At 35.1% G+C, this 25,190-nt stretch overlaps 1 protein-coding gene across 13 annotated transcripts in view; it reads right to left on the bottom strand.

Moving 5' to 3' along the window:
- The window catches only part of Wac (WW domain containing adaptor with coiled-coil), a 60,204-nt gene that overhangs the window by 9,725 nt on the left and 25,289 nt on the right, over positions 1–25,190 (bottom strand). For 5 of the 13 annotated variants that reach the window (NM_001282093.1, XM_011246888.2, NM_153085.4 and 2 more), the window contains exons 4-10: positions 17,702–17,808; positions 13,789–13,904; positions 13,260–13,372; positions 8,480–8,788; positions 3,007–3,252; positions 1,629–1,751; positions 723–871 (exon numbers count right to left, since the gene is read on the bottom strand). In NM_001282093.1, the coding sequence (NP_001269022.1) occupies positions 723–871; positions 1,629–1,751; positions 3,007–3,252; positions 8,480–8,788; positions 13,260–13,372; positions 13,789–13,904; positions 17,702–17,808 (1,163 nt within the window). The remainder of the gene's footprint in view (positions 1–722; positions 872–1,628; positions 1,752–3,006; positions 3,253–8,479; positions 8,789–13,259; positions 13,373–13,788; positions 13,905–17,701; positions 17,809–25,190) is intronic. The other 8 variants (XM_030250418.1, NM_001146298.2, XM_006525806.4 and 5 more) reach the window with 3 other exon arrangements.

Here is a 25,190-nt window from a genome sequence, read left to right as displayed (position 1 = left end):
TCATGGATAGAATCTTAACTTTAAAAAATTAAAAAGCAAAGGCAGGGCTCCCAGATTAAATTGGCTAGTCTGGCTAGCCTTATTCATAGTCTCTTGCTTCCACTGCCTCAATAGAGAAACTGATAACAGCTGAAGGTGAGTCCACACATGTACTCACCAGCCTACATACATAAACCTATTAAAACACACACCCACACACAAACATCCACAAACACAAAAACAAAATCAGAGTGAACACTGGTCATGCTAAGATATATGATAGGGCGAAAGTTGACGCAACATTAGTAAAATCCAGTTCTAGTCCAGTTATATTTCACAACTGTGTTCTAAGTAGGAATTTATAAGTTTCCCTTACCTAAACATAGCCATTCATGCCCACTACTACAAAAATGAAATTTACATAAAAATTTTAGTGGGTGAAGCAAAAAGAATGATTCTCTAGAAAAATTTTAAAAAGTCATATTCTTGTTTCAGTTTTAAAATGAAATCATGGGAGAAAAAAAAAGCATGTCACCAATCCCCAAAACAGTAAGGAATAAATCACGAAGTACACAAAACAAGTTCCGATTCAATTCACCCCTGCTGCTGCCTCATCTAATCTCAGCCAGCTGCCGTTCATTCCACCACTACCCTCATTCTCAAAGGGCATTTCCTGGGCCTATAGATTTGAAAATGCTATATTTCTAAACATTGTTAATTCCATAATTAGTACAATGGCATACCTTTGGCTGGGATGAAACAGGTGGAGTACTAATCAAAGGTTTCATAGGGACTGTATTAGTTTGAGGTGTGCTTATTCTTGGAGACACATAGGATCTTGGGGATGAAGCATCAGATGTCAGAGACATTGGAGACTGATTAGATGGCTGGGCTGCAATAGAATGATGTAATTAATTTCAAATGACTCCCAAAATTTCATGTATGCAATGAGGTTTGCTATGTTACTCCACACAGTGCAAAGTACACCCAGTTGAATCTATCAGAATGTGATGTCCTTACTGAACGAACAAAGCTTCCAAGATGGCTTCTTCTCACACTGGAAAACTAAGCCCATACCTATTCTCACACAGTAGCCACCAAAGCATCTCTTGTACATATTTAATCTCTGCATAAGCATAGAAATTGTCAGAGTTATAAATTTCTACCATTTAAACTTATATTCCCCAATATGCTGTGTCTGCTTTGTAGACTTCTGAAAGAGACCCTTATATTGCAGCATCGCCCCTTTTGCATACATTTGAAAAGAGATACAATTAATACAAATGCTTAAGTTATTTCTGCTTCCTCTACTCAAAAAGCTTCCAAAACAATCCAAACAAAACTTCCATTGCAAGTATGTGAAATGTTTCAAAGACTGAGGATATACTATAGTTTGCTTTTTTGCTTTGAGTAAAATTTATCAATACATTTATATTTTGATTAAAATATATGATGTATTATACATAAAGTCAGATGAATACCAAAGTCTACAGTGAAGGAAATAAAAAGACCTGAGAACACACAAATATTGAAAGGCAAACAAAATAATTATAACAAATATTTTCTGGAACTAAAAATCAAGCTTTCCCTTAATTTCAAAACAAAACAAAGGGGAAAGCCAAGGGTAACCCAAGAGGAAGAAGGACTACCTTGTGTAGAAAGCTGGGCAGCTTGAGAAATCAGTGAGGTGATGTTGAAAGCAGATGGTCCAGCAGTAAGAAACTTGTGGATGATAGACTGCAGGGAAGCTTGTGTTACAGCTGCTGTAAGAACTTAAAACATTCAAAATCCAATCAAAACAAATTCATCTTACACTACTTAAACTCATAGGTAACAAACAGCAATAGTAAAAGTACAAACTGGTTTCATGAAATTTTTAAAATGAAAGCTTAGCACAAACAATAAATCAATGAGCACAAAGAAATGGGGGCTGGAGAAATGAGACAGTGGTTAAGAGCACTCTTCCAGAGGACCCAACCCAGGTTCAATTCCGAGCACCCAAATAGCTGTAACTACAGGATCTGACCCCTTCACAATAGAAGAAAAAAAAATGCAGGCATAACACATATGCACATAAAAATAAATAAATTTCATATATTTTTTAAAAGCCTTGAAATGGTCAAAGGAAGAGAACAGGCTAACAATAAAGGTCAACTCTAAAGCTGCTAAGACATGTTAAGAGCAGCAGGAGCCTATGCATGCTACTCCTTGGTGCTTTATTAGCAAGACTGAAGAAATGGATGCTGTTTCACAAGACCATTTTTAACAAACTGACCAATAAAGCCCTGTACATCAATACTCACCATGTCTTTAAAAGGGATACTAACAGGTGGCATTTAGGAATACCATGTATTTTTGATGCCTAAGAATAATTTTTTACAGACGGCTTTATAAAATTTCAGACGGTTTATATAACATTTAGCCAAAAAAGAAAAAAAGTAAAGAATTACAGTTATAAATAATATAAAATAAATACACTAAAGTTGAGAGTAACAAGAAAAACAAGAAGTGTGAGAAGGCTCCAACTTTTGGATGAATAAAGGCCACTTAAGATCTTCTATTATGAGAAAATGCATAAATAGAGATTTAACATTTGAATTGTAACGGCTTTAAATTAAAACAAAATCCATTTTTGCTCAGGGTACTATGAGGTGTTGGTTCAAATACTTTAGAAACAGTAAAATAATAATAGTAATAATAATAATAAATATAATGTATATATCAAATTCATATGATTAAACAAACAAAAACACTACTAAAAACAAAACAAAAATCACTAGCAGTTTTACTGAGTAGCTTACTTTTAGTATTTCTAAGATCTTCATATTAATAGACTTGAAAATGTCTACAAACACTACTAACTCAATTATACAACCAAGCACATTGGAGGTGGACATACTAAAGTAGAAAATTTCAACATAAATTTGTAAAGAAAACTAAGAGTCATTCCTTGAGTTGAGAATTTTATAAATACATTTGTATAATGCAGGTAATAATGTTCAAAAAACTGTAAGTATGGGTATTCACCTTCATTTATTTTGGATATGTCCACATTAGAATTATTAAGCTGTAGCGTGGCTTGCAAAGCAGGAAGCAACTGTCTAAAAAGATTTGGGTCCTGAAGTAATGGAGGTATTGTTGATTGTGGAACGGGAGAAACAGGTACTGCTGAAGCAGATGTCGGAGGCGCAGATGTAGGGTTCAGGCCAGAGGCTGAAGATGTGGAAGGAGTTGTGCAAGAATGTGATATTGATTTGTCTCCTGGAGCAGATTCTAAATGAAAGGAAGAGAAGGCTCATTAAAAAAAAAAAAAAAAAAAAAAGGAAGGAAGAAAGAAAGAAAGAAATGTTTTAACATCAGAAGCTAAACCAACTATATCACAGCAACATCATCTGTGTGCTACACATAACAAACTATATTTGAGCCTTAGGAAATATGTGTGTCTATAATATACTAAAGTAGATAATTTTATAGCCCTATTTATCAGTGAGAAGATAGAGCATGAAAGATTCCAGTTGCTTAATTTAAAAAGTTGATAATGATCTTCATGTATGATTTGAAAACAAGGCTACACAACAAATGCATTATATCAATCAATCAATCAATCAATCCACAAATAAAATGCTAAGGTACCTAGGAGCACAGTAAAAGCAATGACCTTAAAAGATAGGTATATCAGATAGGTACCATAACACTCATGACCAAAACAAACTTAAAGAAAAAAAAACAATGAATGAGAAGACTCACAATACGTTTTATGGTGGTTAAGATTTAAAAATTTACAATGAACTTTAATATCTATAAACAAGCCCTTTAATTAAATAGTGAAAATAAAGGAGAACCCCATTTCCTAGTAATAAGATATATGGCCATGCATGGAAATCTCCAAGTTCTTCTTATGTGTATATTCAATGCACCTGAACGCAAAGCACCAAAAGTTTAATCTTTATTGTATTTATTTGACAAACTAAAAATATAAGTCCTCAAGACTTTATCAACTGCTGATGAAAGAGAACACAACCAGCAAGTCATACAGACTAATAACAACCCAATTTAACTGGTGTTACTGTGTGTGTCTTTAAAATTATGAGAGCTGGGCTACAATATTAAGACCCTGCCACATGGGAGCAGTACACGGCTACATTTTGTTAAAACAAAGAGAAAAATGCCAACTTAGAAAAAAATGAACTTACCATATTAATACAATTGAAGCCAAACAATATACTAGATTCACATAGAGTAAGAGAAGCATTTCTTAACATTTTGAAGGAGACTAAACTCACACTGACTATAACTCATGTCACTAGAACAGGTTAAGATAAGCTTCCTTCAAGTCTTTCACAGAGACTGTGATACAGACACACATACACATTCAACCATAACTAACTAAGCACTATTATTTTAGCTCAAAACTTGTAATAGCTCACCAACAAGAAAGGAAAGTGAAACTTTCCCTTCTGTTATATCTAGTTCAACTCATGAAATATTAACCACGTAAAGGGTTTTAGAAATATGGGCACTTAGAGAACAGCAGATAAGACAATTCAATATGTTCAGTTTTCCTACCCTATTAACACTGACATAAAAAGACTATCACCATTTGCTAAAGTATCACTTTCTCTATACATTCATTTGTAAGAATCATATACATATACATAGACTGATAAGGCTGCACAAATGAAGCCAAGAGTCAGAATGTAAGACTGAAGAGTGCTGAATGATAATTACACTGTTAACTGCCATGACCATAAACAACTGTATTTAATCCTAGAAACTAAAAAAGGAACTTTCGTGGCCCCAAAGGAGCTGAGAATTGCTACAAGCTTGCTGAGTATCAGTCTTTTCACAATATCACTTCCATGGTCAAATACCCAGGAATAACAACTGTCTAATGTATAGTTTTGAAAACTATTATAAATACATTTCATGGACAAGTTAACGAACTTATTAGCTTAAAATTTCTGAAGTTTTTCAAACTCTGATAGACTAGAAGACTATCACTTCCAAACACTGCTGCATTGGGTCTTTAGACAAAGGAAAGAAATATTATTGAAATAACAATTTCTCTTCAAGAAAATATGTTGCCACCAAATTTGGTTTAAGTCTCTTACATCGTATACTTGTTTGTATTCATTCAAAATTTTTGTATAAATTCTAATTTGTAATTTTCTTTAGATCTTATGCCTTCAAAAAGACATAGGTGCTATTTTACTTATTGTATAAATTATTAAATCAGTACTTATATCCTTATGACATTACCCTCTCCTTTCATTGTTAGATTGCCACTGAATAGGCAGGGTAATCATTCTGAAGACAAAAAAATGTTAGTTTTGTTTGATGCTACTTTGTCCAATCAAGAGTCTTGAAATATAAAACCATCAAATAACTGAAAAAATCCACAAAATGACAGTAGTAACTATTACTATAAAGATAATAAAATGGAGAAATGGAATATAAATCACCACTAGAGAATATCCTTAAAGCTATGGAAAGCTTTAACTTCTAAATTTAATAGGATTATTTACTAAGAATAGATGTACATATTTTTGTGAAACAGAACAATGTGACTGGGAGATCAGTTATTCCCACTTAAAATGTATAGTTTCCTAGGGCAAGTGACATCTCTTAAGACTTGAACTCTCTAGTCTGATTTGGGTATAAGTGTACATTCCAATACTCTGGGGGCAGGGGCAGATGTAGCTGAGTCTGCGAGCAGCCTGGGTGACATAGTAAGTTCAAAAGTGACATGAGAGTGATTCTACAAAATGCACAACCGTGTTTGCTTCTGAATGCTAGCTCTTAATAGACTGCTGATCAGAATCACCTTCATTATGTAATTTGTACTGAGCTACAGAGGGCATGCTCCATTTTTTAAACTATATGTCCAAAACAGAGATACCAACTCCCTCCCCCCACTTTTATGCTTTTTACTCATAAATTGTTGACTTGTACTTTCACCTTTTTCCAGGAGGGGGAAGAACTTAAAAGTAGTACATTCTACTCCTAGCTCTTCCAAGCTACCCAACAGAGAAGACACTGGTCAAAATATCAGAATTACATTTTGATATACTTTTCTGGTCTGACAAATAACTCCCTGCTGGTATATGCTAAGATTTTAAGGCTCAGGTAATAACACTACTGGTTATTTCCTGTGATGTTCTAACAACAGGGCATACGGAACACAAATGTGTTTCTTGACCAACATATTATTAACAGAAAAACAACATGGTGACAAGGTGACAGTAGTAGCTGTTAAGCACAGGCACAGGCACACGTATGTGAGTGCTTGAATAGAGACATGCATAGGCACACATACTTTCTTCTACACATATATAAACATACATGAAAGTTTGCAATTGTAACTTTCATTAAACTGAAAAAAATCTGATTAATTTTTTTCCCAACCTTGTTTTTTTCCCATCGGTCACAGAGTCTTAGCAACAGTGAAACTCACCTAGCTGTAAGGCAGCAAACAGACACTTTTGGTGTACTCCTTACTCTCATCATGAGCAATTATTTTCTAATACTCTTTTTATAAAGTTGTTTCTGTTACACTTTTCAAATGCCACCAAAAATGTACAAGGTAAGCATTTTTCCTGAAACTTTGCAAACATTTTTAAGTTGATCAAATATAAACTAATTGCAAATAACATTTACTTGACCAAACTGACTAAGATATTCAACAATCATGTCTGTCTAAACCAATCTCAAGTTTTATAAAAATACTTAGGATCCTTAAAAGTATTTTAAAAACAAAGGGCATAAGACTGAGGAAAGTCCACTTCAGTTAATGTATTCTTTATGTCAGCAACAAAAGGGCATTACTGCCTAAACACATAGTAAATCTAAGTAGGAATCATTCATGTTTGGGGATAACATTAAACAGAATAAGGAACTTTACACTAAGTATTCACCCAGCATACCATTGAATTACTATCTAGTCCATTTCTGAACTAGACTGTTAGCTATCAAGCTTAGTTGTGCTAAGAGCTCGCTATGAACAGGCCTGCTTTTTAAGCTGCTTTGTGTTAGCAAAACATAAAACACATCATACCTTTACTTACTAGATGAAAAACTTGCTAATTTAAGTCCAGTGAACTCTTTTAACATGGGCTTACTTGACCAGAGTAAGGTACGAGGGCTTGTATATGGCTTGTTTTGTGATTTCACAACTCTAGGAAGGACTTTACAACTAGAAGGGACATGAGAGCAATTAAGAAAGGTCATTGTGTTTTACTTGATTTTAAAAAAATGTGTTTCTGGTATATCTGTCTATCACTTCCTATTTGTTTGTATGTTAAGAAAAGATAACTAAGAAACGTTCAATCTCACCTAAACAGATACAGACGTGCGCGCGCGCGCACACACACACACACGCACACACGCACGCACACACGCACGCACACACACACACACACACACACACACACACACGACAAGCTGACCCTTTGTTTCACACTCACATCAACATAATTTCCTGCAAAACTGATGAGGTTCACTTTTCCCTACACGTCGGTCCTGAGATATAAACAAATGGCTCTCTCTTAAATGATATGGCAACATTAAATAGATCTACACTTATTGTGAGATGCTTTAATTACATGTACAACACATATACTTCTCTTATTATAAGTACATTTTAAAACCATGGCCAATGAAGGCATTTCCCCAACTTAAAACATATTACAATTATTCCAGACAACCTACTCCACCATGTAACAAATCACAAATGTCTTATGACAGTTTGTCAAGGCCCAGGGACATAACATCCCTAAGACACACAACAAAAGACCCTGCTCATACACCATTTAATCCGGCACACTACCACAGACCAACAGATTAACCTTATGTGAAGCAGCAGTTCTAATAGATGTAATTGGGATTGTTTTCAGATTAAATTAGGAAGGCCTTATACATGAGGACTCTTCATGCTGTGTATGTTGTCTACCACCCCAAGCAGCTGTTGCCACAATGTAATTTTTTGAGTATGCTAAGGTTATTATACTTGGAATATGAAGGAAATTTGTGTTGCAATGTTTACTTCCAGTTCTCAGATCTGAAGTCTAATTAGAAGTAAGGTGTGATTCCTTTTATTTTCTGCCTCACACCTTAGCGTCTGCCTAATACACAAGCAGAGGCCAGAAATTCCTGAACTACAAAGATAATATCCACAAAAATTGAGAAATAAATTTAAGTAAATGGGAATGCATTGTGCCATCTGAATTTAACGTGTTATTTAAAGCAATTAACAAACTAAATAAATAAATACTTGGTTTTGTTGTCAAAGCAAAACAAACGAGAAGGAAAACATAAGCAAAATTTTAAAAATTGTTGAGTTCTGAGAATTATAAATTAAAAGAAAAACCTAAACTACTAATTTTAGACCTAAGCCTACCTAATAACACTCTGAAAAAGAATTTAGAGTTAAGAGTCTTATTTGAGCCAAAGGAAAGACTAACAACTAGAGTTCAACATGCAGCGTGGAGCAGTAAGAGCATACCTTTTCTCTCTGTTTTCTGTGCAGGGAGAGAAGCTGTGGGTGTAGGCAGTTTGGATAAAGTAGATGCTCCATTAGCATCAAATGATTTCTTTGGCTGGTGATCAGACTGAAGCGTAAATGGACTAGAAGGAACAGTGCTTGGGGTAGCGGTTGGATGAACCACTGGTTTGATGGGGTGCTGTACTGGCGTAGAGCTACTGTGAGTCTCTGCTCTTGGCAGTCTGTAGTCTTTGTCATTGTGTCTGCTTGTTTGAGACAAAATATTCTGTGGGAGCAAACTACTGGCATCGCTGGAATGCTTGTCTTCCACTGTAGTTCACAGTTCCCAAAAGAGATGTTGGAATGACAGAAGGGGGAAGAAAAACAAACGCTGTTAGAATCCTACATCATGAACATCAGCTAATTGAACAATACACCTGAACTTATTTTCCTTTCCACAAAACTGCAAGCCCAGATAGTAGCAGCAACTTTAACACTGGCATATAAACAGCAATACAGCAAGTTTTTACCAACTATAGATATTAATCTATACTCAGATTCTAGTCTAACATTTTACTAAAAAAATATGTTTCTAAAAATAAAAAGGCAAACATTTTCTTGTTTCTTTTAAAATATCAATCACAGGGTCAAATAATTATCCAGTAGTTCAATTACAAAGGACCACTGGCTTCATTACTTTCAGATTTTTGAATACCTAAGCAGCTGGCTAATGTGGGCTCTAAAGTGTTTTATTGTAGATCTCTCAACGATAAACGATGGTTTAACATATACTGAATTGTGCATCACAAACAAAACCAATATAAGACTTTAAATAATGCTGACAAAAGTAACATAATCATATTTCACATGTTATTCTGAAAAGAGATGCATGCAGGCATAATCAGAAAAAAAAGTGCTTATTGCCAGAATAACTGGCAATAAACACCAGCATTTAAGCTCCAAAGGGAGGTACAGGAAATAGCTAAAACTCTGCCAACAGTTTAAATACTGGTACTTTGCTTCTATAAAATAATACAAAAGGAGGAAATTTTTAAACAATTATGTGGACAAAGGTCATTGGAAGAAAGAAAGAAAGAAAGAAAGAAAGAAAGAAAGAAAGAAAGAAAGAGAGAGAGAGAGAGAGGGAGGGAGGGAGGGAGGGAGGGAGGGAGAGAGAGAAAGAAAGAAAGAAAGAAAGAAAGAAAGAAAGAAAGAAAGAAAGAAAGAAAGAAAGAAAGAAAGAAAGAGAGAGAGGAAAACCCCTCTAATATTCCACGACTAAAAGGATGTGCCCTTTGAACGCGACAGTTTTGCAAAGAATGCCCACCAATGAATATGCATGTCTTTCCCAATCCACAGCTCTTCTGACTTTAAGATAAAGAAGGTACAAAGAGCAGACACAATATGAGTCAGTTTTCACCTTGCCACTATATAACTACAATAGTACCTTTAATTTAAAACAGTGGCTCACCACCAAAAAGCCCTCAGTTGTACCTAAAGAAACTCTCCATTGTCTAATATAACTCAGTATGTTATACACTGAACCAATATGGAAAGATCCGACTGTGACAGTGGTATCCAAAATCCTGTACAGATATATACACACAGTTCCATCTTATATGGACATAGCTCTAGGTTTTTGATACAAAGAAGATTCTACTCTACCTAAAACACCTGCCTAACAACACAATACCACTTAATTACCTACAATTTTTATTTCATTAATCTAGAAAACTCTGCTTTAGTTGTATATAGCTAAAGCAAAACATGTAAAGGCCAAAGTGTTCAGAGGATGACATAAAATGATACTTCAAATACCTGTTAATTCAAAAGGCCAGTAGATTTTAGGAACTGGGGAAGATGGAGCTGCCACTGACTCCTACTATCCCTAGACAGAAGGCATTTACAGAAGTACCTCTATGGCACCACAGCTCCCACTCTTTTCAAGGCCATGGTGGGAGGTGTATGACTAGCTAATTTAGCAGGTATAATAACCATTTAAAACACAGGACAGTCTCTTCAGCAAAGAAGTGGCCTGATTCAAAATGTCACTAGTACTATAAGAAATCCCAGGGGACAATTCTCTGAGCTTAGAAGAATCATACTATTAACGCTAGAAAAATATCAAGATGCAGCTTTAATACCAAAAGAAAAACGTATCCATACATTTCTGAGATTCAGATTGTGGTGACATTTCTACTATCTCTTTACTTGTAAGAATCTTCCCATTCTATTCATTTCTTGAAAGGAACAAACTCCAACCATTATTCTAACCAATGCCAATGAACACCCAATAGTTTTTGACAATGTCAAATAATTAAATGGAGCACTGATTTAATTACTACAACACTTTGACATTGGAGAAATTTGACATGAAAACTAAAATCTCTCAATCATTGCATAAAACTTTAAAAATAAGAAAAATTATAAATACAACTATCACTTCAGCCACAAATCTGCTGACTCATCATTCGTACATATAAAATTTTAATTCCACTAAAGAACAGATATGTAAACCAGCTGAAAAATCCACCCAATACTCAGACAGCAAACTACTTATAATTAAGTAGAATGGTGCAGACAATAATTTAGCAGATACATAATCAAAATAAAAACAAATCCCAGAAATACTACTGACAGTAATACAACAAGTAGGCTAGAACAATAAATAATCTCATATTTGGTTCTAAGCATGTCTGATTTCTATGCATGCATATATAGTAAACAAAGCGTGTACAGTGAAATGCTCCTAGGTACGAGATTAAAAGTTTAACATTCTAACTTTTATATAGATCTGCCTATGTTTGCCTCCTTAATATAGTAATTAAAGGACTACATAACCATATTAGGCTTTTCTAACTTTTAAGATAATAAACATTTAAACTTTGAATATATGCCAACATACAAAAACATTAAAAAATTTCCTCATCTCTTGTACATAATTAGCTCTCTTAATGTGTACCTTTATAAACTCTGAACCTTAAGAAGAATGACTTTAAAAGGTAGTACAGAAAAACTCGTTTTAAAAAGTTAGAAAACAAATAAATATACATATAACCCTGAGTCCAGCTACAGACCTACGGACTCATTATTTGTACACATATGAATTCAGTGAAGGAGGAGACATAAATCAGATTGTGAAATTAATGAAAGTCACCCAATATTCATGGAAACCAAGGAGTCACAGATTTCCCTCTTTGGGAACCACCAGCTTAAGGCTAGTGCAAACACATGGCCCAACTCAGCACTGTCTTAATTCTAGGATTTAGTTCCCAAGCACAACAGCTTTCCTTGTTTCCTTTCATGCACACACGTCACTTATCCATTCTCCTTGCCCACCAACTGCACTAGCAACAATAAACTACATGCTATTTAATTACTTCAAAATAAAAACCTTGGCTTCTTTTTGTTTGGTCAAGGTCAGCTAGTTACCTGAGACAGAGGGCAACACAGGATTAAATCTCCACATTTTATGCCCTGAAATATAATGTTCTATAATTCCCTAATACTTAATAAATAATACTTAACAAATTAGTCACTAAAAATCAAGAATAATTTTACTCATATTTTGAAGATTTAATGTTGCTATGTCACAAGTTCACACTAAATAAATTTGCCATTAAGGAATTAATACCCCTTTTTTGAGAATCAATTACCCACCTAAATGGGTAAATCTAAATAAAATATTTAAAGTCAGTTTGTCATACAGATCAAGGATTCCTTAAACAAGGGTTGAAAAATAGTTTCTACAAAGCCTCAGAACCCAGCTTTATACCGATCTCTAAACACAGTGGAATTAACACCTAAGTACAGATTTAGATCTCAACAATACTATTGTAAACCAGAGACATGTTGAAAACACACCAGATGTATGCTATTGGAGGAGGGGACAGGGGAAGTATAACCTAACCTACATGATGTGAACTCAGTACAAAGTCAGGCAAAACATCTATCCTGAAATGTATTTTGTACTAAAGAATTACTACCTGATGTGATTTTCTAGTATTAACGTGAAAAATTAAAACAAACAAACAAAAAAAAAAAACCAAGGAGTTGTTTACATATACTCTCACATCATTGTAATATCAAACAACATCCATTTTAGTGGACCATCTACATACTGATTGCTTCTCATTGATAACCAAAATGGCAGTAGCACACAGTGGGATACAGACAACAGACTAACAATGTATCTCACTAAAGGGGAAAGCTGTCAGCTATTTATACTAACCCTAAAGCCTAAACTGCCAAGAATGTGTGTGGCTGGGGCTCAATTATTTATTACTTATTAAGACTATAAGAGAGCTGGGCGTGGTGGCACACGCCTTTAATCCCAGGACTCAGGAGGCAGAAGCAGGTGATTTCTGAGTTCGAGGCCAGGCTAGTCTATAAAGTGAGTTCCAGGACAGCCAGGGCTATACAGAGAAACCCTGTCTCAAAAAAAACAAACAAAAGACTATAAGCCAATCTTTTTAAAAATGTCAATCTTGTTCTTTACCAAGTCTATACTATAGACAATGTGAGTATTGAGAATCACACAGACCTCTACTCCTTCCACCCTGCACCTATTTCCCTTTCCAGGAAACTGAGAGTGCTGAAACGCCATTCAGCAAAATAGAAACCAAGTATATTTTCATGCCAATTTACACATGCAGATGGAACTTGTTGTTAAATTAAAACAGACAATAGTAACAAAGAGAACATACTGTTTCAGAGACAAAAAAAAGAAAGGAGAGGAGGGGAGGGGAGGGGAGGGGGAAAAGAGGTAAAGAGGAAAGGAGAAAAAGAGGAAAACACTTACTTCCACTGGTGAACCCACTAGTGGCTGTTGCTTGCATCACCTCTCTTCTGTAATCCCTGTCTTTTGGGAAACTATTAACTGCCAGCTTATTTGCTTCTTTTTGTCTCTGTTCTCTATAAATAAAAGATTAAATAAACATCATTTTATGAGTAAAAATGACATTAAGTAGTTGAGTCTCTGTACTAACCTTTCTTGTCAAATGTTCCACAAGACTGTACATCGAATAAAAAGAAACATAGTTTACAACTGAAACTGGTCTGGAAGATGGGACACAGCAGACAGACTACTAAGAATGGTTCTCACCGAAGGGAAAACTGTCAGCTATTCATCCTACAAATCCCACAGTCCAATGCGCGTTCCCAGGCCACTACATGGTTGCTCTATGTCCAAGAAATACTTTTATAAGAAGGGAAGATACAGAAATACCCTGACTAAAACTGAAAGCTAAAGGGATTTCCTGTACAAAAGCTAAGGCTGAATGCCTACCTCAGAAGTAAGTAGGGAGTATTACTAGGTGAAAAGCAAGTACCTTTCAAGCCACTCTTTTGGTTTCTCCCACTGTGAAACTTCTGTGCGACAATTGTAGTAGTACTTTTTTCCAGATGAGCTAATGTGCTCAGACCAATCATCTGCAGAATCATAAGGCTTAAAAATACATTTTGAAAATTAGTCTGCTATTTAAGCATTCAACACGAAATATTAAAAATTCTAATAATTTTCATACCAAACATAAATATGAACAGAATCTATTAAAACCTTTATTCATTAAGAGTACCTGTGAAGGATTATACTATATTATATAGCATAGTATATATAGACTGTATTAGGCATATGAAGAACATGGAATTAACATCTTGAACTTAAAAAGAGAAAAATGGAAAACACAAGATAGTATAATTCTGAAACTAACACTGCTCTTTTAAACTTCTCAGTTGGTCTTATACAGATATGATAGGCCTGTAAAGTCATGATGAAATCAGAAAAATCTGAGGGATGGTTCCATGGAATTGGTGTCTAAGACAAGAAAGGCAGGTTAAAAATAAGGACCTGTTTAAACAACCCTATGGTATCTGGAACCTTTCTAGTATTTTGGTTTTAGTTCTTCTCCTTTAAAAATTTGTTCAGAGGAAGTTAACACTAGCCAAGAAGTCATGTGTGATTGAGAGACTGATCAGAGAAACAGACTAAGATTCAAGGCTAATAATAAAAGGACACGCAGATACATACCAGCGTCTAAACAACCAGTGTGCTTCAAGGAATATTCTGCTGTCTTAAAGTTATTTTGTTTTGTTTTGCCTAAAGCAAATGTCTGTTTATATTTAAGCTAGCTCCAAAGTGACCTAACATGTAGTCCTCACTGGCTATACAGTAAACCCATCCGCCCACCCAACAGCACGCATAGCTATGGAATGCATAGCCTACAACACTTCAAATCTCAGCTTGTACAAATGGATATCTTATTTTATAAAATGCAAGACACTTTCACAATCAGAAACCAGTAAACTATCATCTCAACCCATTTCTAGTAAGGAGTTAATGATACGCCATTGAGTAACGGTGTAATTTACAAATACCAATGTGCAATGAATGGCAGTAGCCAAGTTTACTGACTTTACAAAATGAGTATGTAAAATTGACAACTCAAGTCCAATTCTTACATACACATCACATTTCCTAATTTACTTAACACATAACAATCAGTTTTCAGGTATTATCAGAAACACTTGAGATAACTTGAATTTCTTTCACATGACTAAAATACTTCCTAACATTACTAAAGTGAGTTTGACTTTTTCTTCCTTCATCTATCATAAGAAAATGGGCATTCACACACACACACACACACACACACAGAGAGACATATATGAAATTCTATGATACCTCAACTAAGTCAAAGATCTTAATGGTTTTTCCTCTAGAAAGGTTACATTTTATTAATATGTTATATATATTAACACATGATGGGCCTAATTAGCAATCTGAATGATTTAAGTTGTTAAAATACTGTTATCTTCAATATAATACCCATCAAGCTTATACAAAGTGTTCATTGAAAGGTGCACTAGAATGAGTGACTTAAAAATGAACTACTAACAGGAAGGCTTTGAAGTCAGCCTGGCCTACACACCAAATTCCAGGCCAGCCGAGGTTACATAGTGGGACAGTCTCAATCCTCCCCACAAAGGGAACTTTTACCAAGACAACTATCTATCCTTTCCTTAAATTCAAATTTGGATAGATCTCTGACATGAATGTAGCTGTTTCTTCTGCAAAAGTATCTCTATTTTCTTAGTTGCTCACCTTACCAACATTCCTAATCATACAGAAATGTGGCAATACTAAAATTAACCCATGAGTTACTAGCTGCTCATTGACAAACACTGCCTTTCCTATAACAAAGAATTTCATAAAGTCCCAGTAATTCTTTGATAAATTTCCTTCTTTTTGTAAATAAAGAAGACTCTTTAGGCAAAACTGACTGCAGAGCCAGGCATGGTTCCAAACATCTGTAATCCCAGCATTTAGCAGAGGCAAAGCAGTTAGAACTCTGCGTTCTAGTCTACCCTGGTATACATAATAAGTTGTAGGGCTGCCTAGTGGAGCGATACAGTGAAACCCTGTCTCAAAGGGTTTGCAAAGATCTAGGATAAGCAGATGCTCCAAAATTATGAAGGCTACTTAGGCAGTAACAAGAGGACTATTACATGCAAAAAGTAAAGGTTCCATTTATAGCACATTCCAGCCACACAAAATCAGCATAGGATACTGGGGGGGTGGGGGTGGATTTGTTTGTTACCCATGTACACACACAAGCCTGTGCATGAGGGCTGGAGTCAGGAATGCCATGGTGAGGGTGTGGATGACAGCATACTGTGGAGTCAGTTCTCTTTTCAGTAGGGATTGAACTCAGATCTTCAGGGTACATAGCAAATGACTTTAACTACGGATACTGAGCCTTCTCTTCAGCCCTCTATCATAGTGTTGTTCCTAAGGAGTCCATTTTTTTTTTTTCTGTCACTTTGGTTGTGATCCTGGTCTTAAACAACTAAATCATCTTTCCAGGCCCTTTTTTTTTTCCCCTAAAGGAGCAAAATCAGAAGAGCCCTTGTTTAAAGTCTACATATATATGTATTTAACTCATGGTTAATAAGTAGCATGATTTATTTCCTAACTTGACCTGGCACATCATCTAAAATTACATTTTAGAATTCTATAATATTTAACTAGCTATCCCAATGTTCTATACAACTATGCTACTTGACCAGAGTGGGTGAGGGAACCACACACACATGCTAAGACCTATCTTCCAATGCCAACTAAAGCAAGAGAATCACCCAGGTAAAATTTACTGAAATTTATTTGAAGTTCTTAAAGAATATTTTAAGACTGATATTTTATGTTTTGTCTGCATGTACATACTATGTGCAGAGCACGTACCCAGGGAGCTAAAAGGTACCATTCAGTTACAGTTTGTAAACTGTTGGAACCTGAACGTAGGTACTCTGGGAGAACAGCAAGTGCTCTTAACCTCTGAGGCATCTCTCCAAACACCTTTCCTTTTATTTACTCTTCCCTGTATTTTAAACACTTTTGGTAAGTTTTGAAATTGTAAATCTGTGTTTGCTATGCATTTATTATATCCTTCATTCGCTCTTGTATGAAATTCACTTTAGTAAAAGACACGATTTTATTATTCACATCTGACTTCAAAGTTCTTGCTAATTATGGCAAATTTATTCAAATTTCTGGCAGTATTGTCCTGTGCCACCCTGTCCAACAATTTCACACGTCTATGTCTTTTATTAAGCGTTGTTTTATCTCTTTACTAGTAAACAGTATTGAGCTCCCTAAGCTATACTCAACTTGTTGGAAGAGATGGAAAGTCTTCTTAACGACCTCCCCCCACCCCGCCCCCCAGTTTTAACAACATTCTAAATTGATAGCATTTCTGTTACCACCAGACATCAACAACTTCCAATAAAATGAACCAAACTGTCTAAGTTTTAGGACACCTTAGCACATATTTGATTAAAGTATTTTTTTTTTTTTTGCTAAGTGAATATAGATAAAAATCTCAATTGAATTCAACACTAGAAAGTATCCAGTTATTTCATTAATCTAAGCCTGCCTAAGTACTTAAAATGATGGTCTGTGTTTTCTTTCATGCCTCTGAGGATCAAGAAATTGTCCTCACTGTCTAACAAAGTACAAAGCACAGAGCAGAGAATAAATACGCAACTTATGTAAACCTAAAAGAAATTAAACCTTAAATAACTTTAGAAATGTGTTGGTCTGGTATTATTTGTACTTCATATATAATATAGGAAAATAAATACATTAAGCTCCACACCAATTGAATATTTTAAAAATTAAAAGAACATCTAAGAACATTTACAGTATGCATTTTAATCTTGACAGCCCAGCATCATTTTAATACTTACTGCATCTGAAGTTTTGCTTGGATTATTGCTTGGATTAGAAGAATGTGAATTTGAACTATGAAGTGCACTGTGGTTGTGTGAGTTTTCTTGTGGAGAGTAACTGGTCCCTTAAGTAGAAATAACAAAGAATAAGCACAGTTACATATATTTCATCTATTTTTTTAAGGCATGCCACTGTAAAACTGGATGAGTATCATATCCTATGAACATAAATGAAAACATGTAATCCCTACTTAGTCCAGACTGGCTCTGGATTCATACAGCTTCAGCACAAGGCAGCTGAAATTACAAGCGTATGATGTTAACAGCGAACACAATTCATGCCTCTCATACTACAGAAAATGATAGACATGGCTTAAAAATAACACTGCACAGCTAAGCATAATAGTGTATGTCTTTAGTTCCAAAACTCTATAGGCAGAAGCAGTGTGATCTCTAGGAGTTTGAAGCTATCCTTAAGCACGTAAGATAAGATAGTCAACAGCCAGGACTAATTAAGGTTTTTTTCGCAAAACAAAATAAAACAAAAAGAAAAGGAATCATTTTGTCAGACTGTTTTTTAAGAAAAATGAAAGGAGTATAAAAACTGAAAGTATACGGACAAGAGACAGAACTAGCTGTTTTCAAAATTTTTGAAATCTGGTTTTTTAAAAAGATATTCTCTAAACCGGCTTCTTAATACACTTGAAATTTTTTAAGCTAAAAAAATAACCTAAAATTTTTCCAAGTTTAAAATCTAAGTGAGAAACCTATTCTCTGGTTGGTTAAGATAACATCAATCGTTTTCTCAGGATCAACTCAACCTAGAAGTTCTTAAAAGTAATGTGAGTAGTAACCAATACTCTACACATCCCAACAATTACAAGTAACAATAGTTTCTCCAATATTGTCTTAGGAAAAACCAATGTAGAGCCTTGAGAATATAATTCAGTACAAGGTTCTTGTCACTCACACCAAGGTAGACAGATTTAACTGCTGAAAAGAAGCCAAGCTACACAAATCTAAATAAGCAAAAACTCAGAAACCATCAGTTGATCTACTCAAAAGTAAAACAGAAGAGAGGAGCGAGTGTATGAGATCAAAGGTAGATGAATTTGCCCTGGGGATTAATATACATTCATTGTGCAGTAAAACAGCAATCAGCTATGGCTGAGATTTATTTTTGTATATGGATCCTCCACTTTATAAGTGAAGTTACGACTAGACTCAAAAGCTTAAAAAAAAAAACTATTGATGTTAGGCATGACAAGAGGATCATTTAAGCATTAGTATGGTTAACCAAATTAACACCAATGTGAGGAATTTAATAAAGAAATTCGCCCATAAGTCTAACAGGGGAGAAGCCTGATGGCTTTTAAATATACTTATATATTGCACTTGTTATCTTATATGGTATTAAATAATTTTTTCTAGATATAGTAGGTAATAAATCCAACAACCCAGTAGACTCATAAACTCATAAAATTAGGCTCAGAACTGGACTGAAGTAGGCAAATATCCAAGCTTCGGGCCATACAAAGTGTAATCATATATTCACGAGAAAAGCTATATTCCAGAAAATTTTCTTAACTCTACTAAATGCTGCTTACCATTTCTAAGCTGCATGCACAAAAAACAAAACAAACAAACAAACAAACAAAAACAACAACAACAAAACAGCTCATGTGCTCATGTTGAATATTAGTTTCCCACTAAGATATAAATTTTCACATGTGCTAGGCAAAAGGTAAGGGTAAAACTATTCTAATCTTATTAAAAATTTAATTTAAATCCAATTTGAGCATACTAGAGATAGCCTTCCAGAACTACTATCAAAATCTGATGCTGGAAGAATGAAGAGTATTTTTCAGGGGCTACTTGGTAGAAGACACTTGGAAGCATAGCCCTGGAATCTGCCATACTGCACCATGTGGATCTTTCTACTCTAGGAACTCAACATCACAGTAAGGCCCTATGACAGTGGTATTTACCCTCCTGTATGCTCCCAACCCTTTACTATAGGTCCTCATGTTGTGGTGACTCTCACCATAAAATTACTTTTGTTGTTACTTCATAACTGTAATTTTGCTATTCTGAGTATTAATGCAAATATCCATGTTTTCCGATTTTCTTAGGCCACCCCCGTGAAGGGATTGTTTTAATCCCAAAGGAGTCATGACCCAAAGGCTGAGAACCAATGTTCTAAAAGGTTATTACAAATATACATATAATAACAATTACCTACTACTATACCAAGGTTTTAAGAGAATCTTAGATATATTCTAAAATTTCCATTTGCAGATAAATAATGCAACAGTTAGCACATGCTATTAGTGTCTTTATGCACTATTCCTCAAGTTGTTGCTTTCATGGATTTTCATACAATGTCAAAAATGAAAGAAGAAAAAAAAAGCCCTTTGCTATTGTCTGAAATGAACACAAAATAATCTAGTAAGAAGGATGAATTAGGTGAATCTACTTTGACATTTGTTAATTTTCTTAAAGAAAAAGCTCTGTTAAATCTACAGAAGGATCAAATAAGAGCTTTGTTAAAGACACAATGATTTACTCTATGCACATAGTATTTTGTGAATGGTGTCTCACAAAATTAAGACACAAGAAATCTACTTGTCTTAGTGATTATCAATGAAAATGTAGCATCCCACTCAGCAAATAGAAACCAAGTTATTTGTATATTCTTGTGTCCTCTCTATGCTCTCTGTACATTACTAATAAAATTTCAGGATTAATGAAATGTTCCCTGAGCCCCTACAGCTTTAGTGTTAAAGTGAATCATACTTAAACCAATCTTTTAAGGATTCCTTTACAGGGTAATACTGGGGGGGGGGGGGGGCATGGAAACTTGACATTTATATTTGTAATTTGAAGAAATTAAAGGATAAGCAAGTTCTACCCTCTTCAATATTTATCCCAAGAAACATAACATGGAGATAGAACATGAATCTGTACTGCTTTCAGAGTAAACTCTTGACTGCTGAGCAATGAATTGATAGCTTTTGCTTTCTAGTCTTTAAGTGTTATGTACATAATGATCCTCTCTGCCTTGAAAATATGTTTCAATGCATGAACCAAGGTAAGTTAACTTTGGATTGTGCTGTAATTTACAAAATACTCAGTAGCCGACTAGTACTGAGATGTCAAACCAAAACTGAACCAGACAGTGTCTCTTAATGAGAATGAGTAGATTAGAAGATAAATTAACAAGGACTACACATGATAGTCAGAGATCACTTTTGAATCTCTGATAATTTTAATGATAGCCACCAGTTAGTAAACACTTAAAACAAAGGTCATGAATTGAGCCTTACTGTGTGTGTGTGTGTGTGTATGCATGCGAGCACAGCAGGCATGTGATATTCACACTAATCAAACAATCAAAAAGTACAAAATATTATACTATCATTGCTCATATAGACCATTTAAATATATTTAACTAAACAATATATGATAAAACAATTCTAACTGCATGGCACTTGAATTATAGCAGAAATTACACATGATACAGCAGATGAGTATAGGCCATATGCAAAAACTATGCCATTTTTATACACGGAACTCTATCTAGACTTTGGTAATAAGGATGGATATGACATTTTTACAATCATAAACAGTATGTAAAAATGACTGTGAACTGCTATAATAACAAGAAATTTTACAGCTCTGTAAAAAGAACCCAATTTAAAAATTGGAGAAAAGCAGCCCTGGAGAGCAGGCTCAGCAGTTAAGAACAGTTGCTCCTCTTCAGAGGAATCATGTGCAAACAGAGGCCCAACAATTCCAACACATCTTTTTTGGCTTCCTTTGATACCAGGCACATTACAGAAACATACAGAAACACACACACACACAAAACCCTCACCAACATACATTAAATAAGTAAATATTTTAAAGCTTTGTTAAAAACTATAGAAAAATGCCCCAGGCTGCTGAATGACACACAGAAAACGTGCCCACCCAAACCCAAAGTGGAGGGTGAGAGCTATCTCCTCAAGGTATTTTTAGTGTACTGAAGAACTTCCTGAAGCACAAGATCTCTAAGTCCTTGCCTGAGAGGATAATTGATCAAATTCTACAAATGTCAGAGAAAACAATCTCTCCACTTGTCACCGCAATCCAATAAACTTCTCAAACTTTCTTCTGTAATTATAAACAATTATAAAAACAGACTTTAAGGACATAAAAAAATGATATGAAAGGTTTTTTTTTTTTTGGGTTTTTCAAGACAGGGTTTCTCTGTGTAGCCCTGGCTGTCCTGGAACTCACTTTGTAGACCAGGCTGGTCTCGAACTCAGAAATCCGCCTGCCTCTGCCTTCCAAGTGCTGGGACTAAAGGCGTGCGCCACCACTGCCCAGCGAAAGAATTTTTTTTAAAAAAACCCTATATATACAAATACATTTAAATGTACAAGAATATGGGAAGTACATATGGGGAGACCAAAGGGTTTACAAAATAAACCAGTCAAGAAAACACATTTCAAAGAAATCTTACAAGCAAAGAGTTTCCTTCCCACAAACTAATGGTATGATCAAAGAAATAGTGCAGTATAAATAATCAAAGAGGGTTGAGAAGTAAAGGTCAGTGGTAGGGTACGGTCCTTTTCTAGGCACAACAAAAGATAACATAAAAATAAAAATTACTGTTGCCTGTCGGGGACTTGAAAAGATCATGAGGTAAGCAACTACTTCTAAATTTGACTGCTTCCACAAGAGGAACTCATGCTTGATTACTATAAGCCTGGTGAAAGCCCTCAGCCTGGAGCCTCATAGCTTCTAGGAGATAAGTCTAACTACTAATGTCATTTAGCTAAATAATGTTACAAAACTGCCTTCTAAGTATTTATGTTTATGCTTCTGGGGGTACTGCTGTTCTCAACCTTGTACAAAGATGCTTCTCTCTGCAGTGAGCATCAGTTGATGCAGAAAGGTAAAACTGGTCAAAGTGCTAACAAATGATTGTTGAGTGCTCAGTCCCAAATGGGACATCTATACCAACCAGCCCAGGCTCAGGGACCTCACAGACAATGAGTGCAATAGTGTGCACGCACGCACGCACGCACACATACACATGAAACAAATGTGAATAAGCTAAAAAAAAAAGGGGCTGTTCTTATATTCATATAAGAGAAATAGAATGCTTTTGTTCTTTCATTCACTTAAAGAAAAGACACTTTCTGACACTCCACTGACACTGCTCCTAACTACTAATCATTCTTATTAACTCTTGGTTAATTTAATGGCTCTTCTGAATCGTATTCCCTATCCAACTTTAATCAGCACAATTAAGTTCCCTATACCTACAAAAGCCAGTCAAATTAATGACATTTTCACTTTCTACTATTCCTAATCTTCAATTTTTCTTTGTATTGTGCATGTATATTCACAGGAAGGCATATGTGTGTGTAAGGTGCAATTTTACAGAAGAGGCCAGAGGACAACTTATTATGTTACTCTTCTGGTGTCATTCTAAATTTGCTTCAGAAATAAAGAGGAAAGAATATAATACCTTAAGCTGGTCCTAACCACGCCCCAAACTTCCCTGTTATACATACCTCAACAAAAGCATCAAGATTAGTTAAAAAGCCAAATTTCACAATAGATAAAAATACTAGGTCTTTTATAACCAGATCTTCCAAAGTGCTAATGAAAACATCAAATTATTTGAAAAGAATATGTTTAAAGGTAAGTAATTACAAGAGGGTTTGTTGCCATTGTTATTTGATTTGATTTTAATTTGATAGAGGGCCTCACTCCATAGCCCAGGTTGGCTCCAGGTAATAACTTAGTCTTTTTTTTTTTTTTTTTTTTTTTTTGTCCTAACTGGGCTTTTTTGTTTTGTTTTGTTTTTGTCAACATGACATAAGCTTTAATTATTTGGGAAGAGGCATTACCATTATTGTGAAGGTGGTGCTATGAATAGGAACACCAAGAGAATTCTTAGATGCCTGCTTATTAGAGTTAAAGAAATGCTACAGATTAGGATAGAAGATCTGGGAGGAACTTGGGACAATAAAGCCAGGATCAAAATATATAGTATGAAATTCTATTATCAATTAAAAAAAATAAGTAAAAGAAACAGGAAAGAAAACTAGGGAAGCCAGGATAACAGATCAGTAAAGCACATTCCCTTGGCGTCTTTATTTCAGTTCCAGCTTCTAGTTCTGCCTGACTTGAGTTCCTGACTGAATTGCCTGCATGATAACCTGTAAGCCAAATAAACTCTTTCCTCCCCAAGCTGCTTTTGGTGACAGGGCTTTGTCACAGCCTACAGAAGCATGACTAAGTTTCCCAGGCCTCAGCCTTGGTTGCCAAGATGCTATTAAAACACGTTTGAACAACACCGCACTTTAAACAAAACTGAGGCCACTGAGATAGTAAGCAGGTAAACACAGGGATGACCTGACTGTGGTCCCCTAGAAAAATCAATCCATCATGTGTCCTACTAACTACATGGCATGCAAACAACCACGCACAAACTAAGTACACGGAGAAAAAAAAACAAAAACAATTTTTAATCTCTGCAACTTTCCTTATTCCTAAATCTAGACTCTTCACTTAAACATAGTATCACTAAACAGACAAACACGTTGATGGGTCAAAATTATCAGCTTACACAAGGCTAAGAATTGCTAGACATTAAAAATATTTTTTCTTTATACCTTAAGAGAATCGCAGGGCCTCAAGTACTTATTTTTCATCTAACAGACAGACAGACAGATGGACGGAAGGACAGATAGATTGAGGGGGGTTGTCAAAAACCCAAATCCACTCACTCTCCTCTTCACATTCATCTTCTAGAGGCTTAAGTTGATCTTGTGTTAGTAAATCCAATCTCTGCCTTCAGGACATTAGCTACTGATATAAAAACAAACCTGCAGGTCTCACATTTTCCACCCTCTGGCATGTGCTGACCCACCCAACACTTTTAAAATGCTTTCCTCACTGAGCCTCCAGAAGAGAGTCCCTTCCCAGGCTTTCTTCTTGTTCTATCAATAACACCTCACTCTCTCTCCTGTGCTAAGTTTCGTTCTCAAACTTTCACTTAAGTTTCAGGGCAAATTCCTAGCCCTCACTTCTTTATGTATAATAGGTGTTGGCAAATCCCTATTTAAATCAGGTCACACCCATCCTGCCTATGGTTGTTTTAGAAGTATAAGTTCAAGTTCCCAAACTAGTAATGGTTACACTTAATGATTTTATAATGATGCAAAAAATCAATATAAATACAGTAGAAGTTATACTTCAAATATTTATCTTTTCCCAAAGTACTTAGACTCTATATTAGCCATATTACAACCCAGATAGATACACTAAATTAATTTGACTTACAATATTTCACACTGTAGTATTTGTAATGCCCATTGATTATAAAACTGAAATTTGCTATCTGACCTTTACAAAAACTCTGCTAACCCCTAGTATTCATTCATCTTCTAGAGGCTTAAATTGATTCCCTTAAGCTCTAAACCTTTGTGTTAGTAAATCCAATCTC

The sequence above is a fragment of the Mus musculus genome, chromosome 18 (assembly GCF_000001635.26).
Source record: "Mus musculus strain C57BL/6J chromosome 18, GRCm38.p6 C57BL/6J".
NCBI lineage: Eukaryota > Metazoa > Chordata > Mammalia > Rodentia > Muridae > Mus > Mus musculus.
The sequence above is the reverse complement of the archived record's forward strand: the minus strand, read 5'-3'. Positions and strand labels throughout refer to the sequence as shown.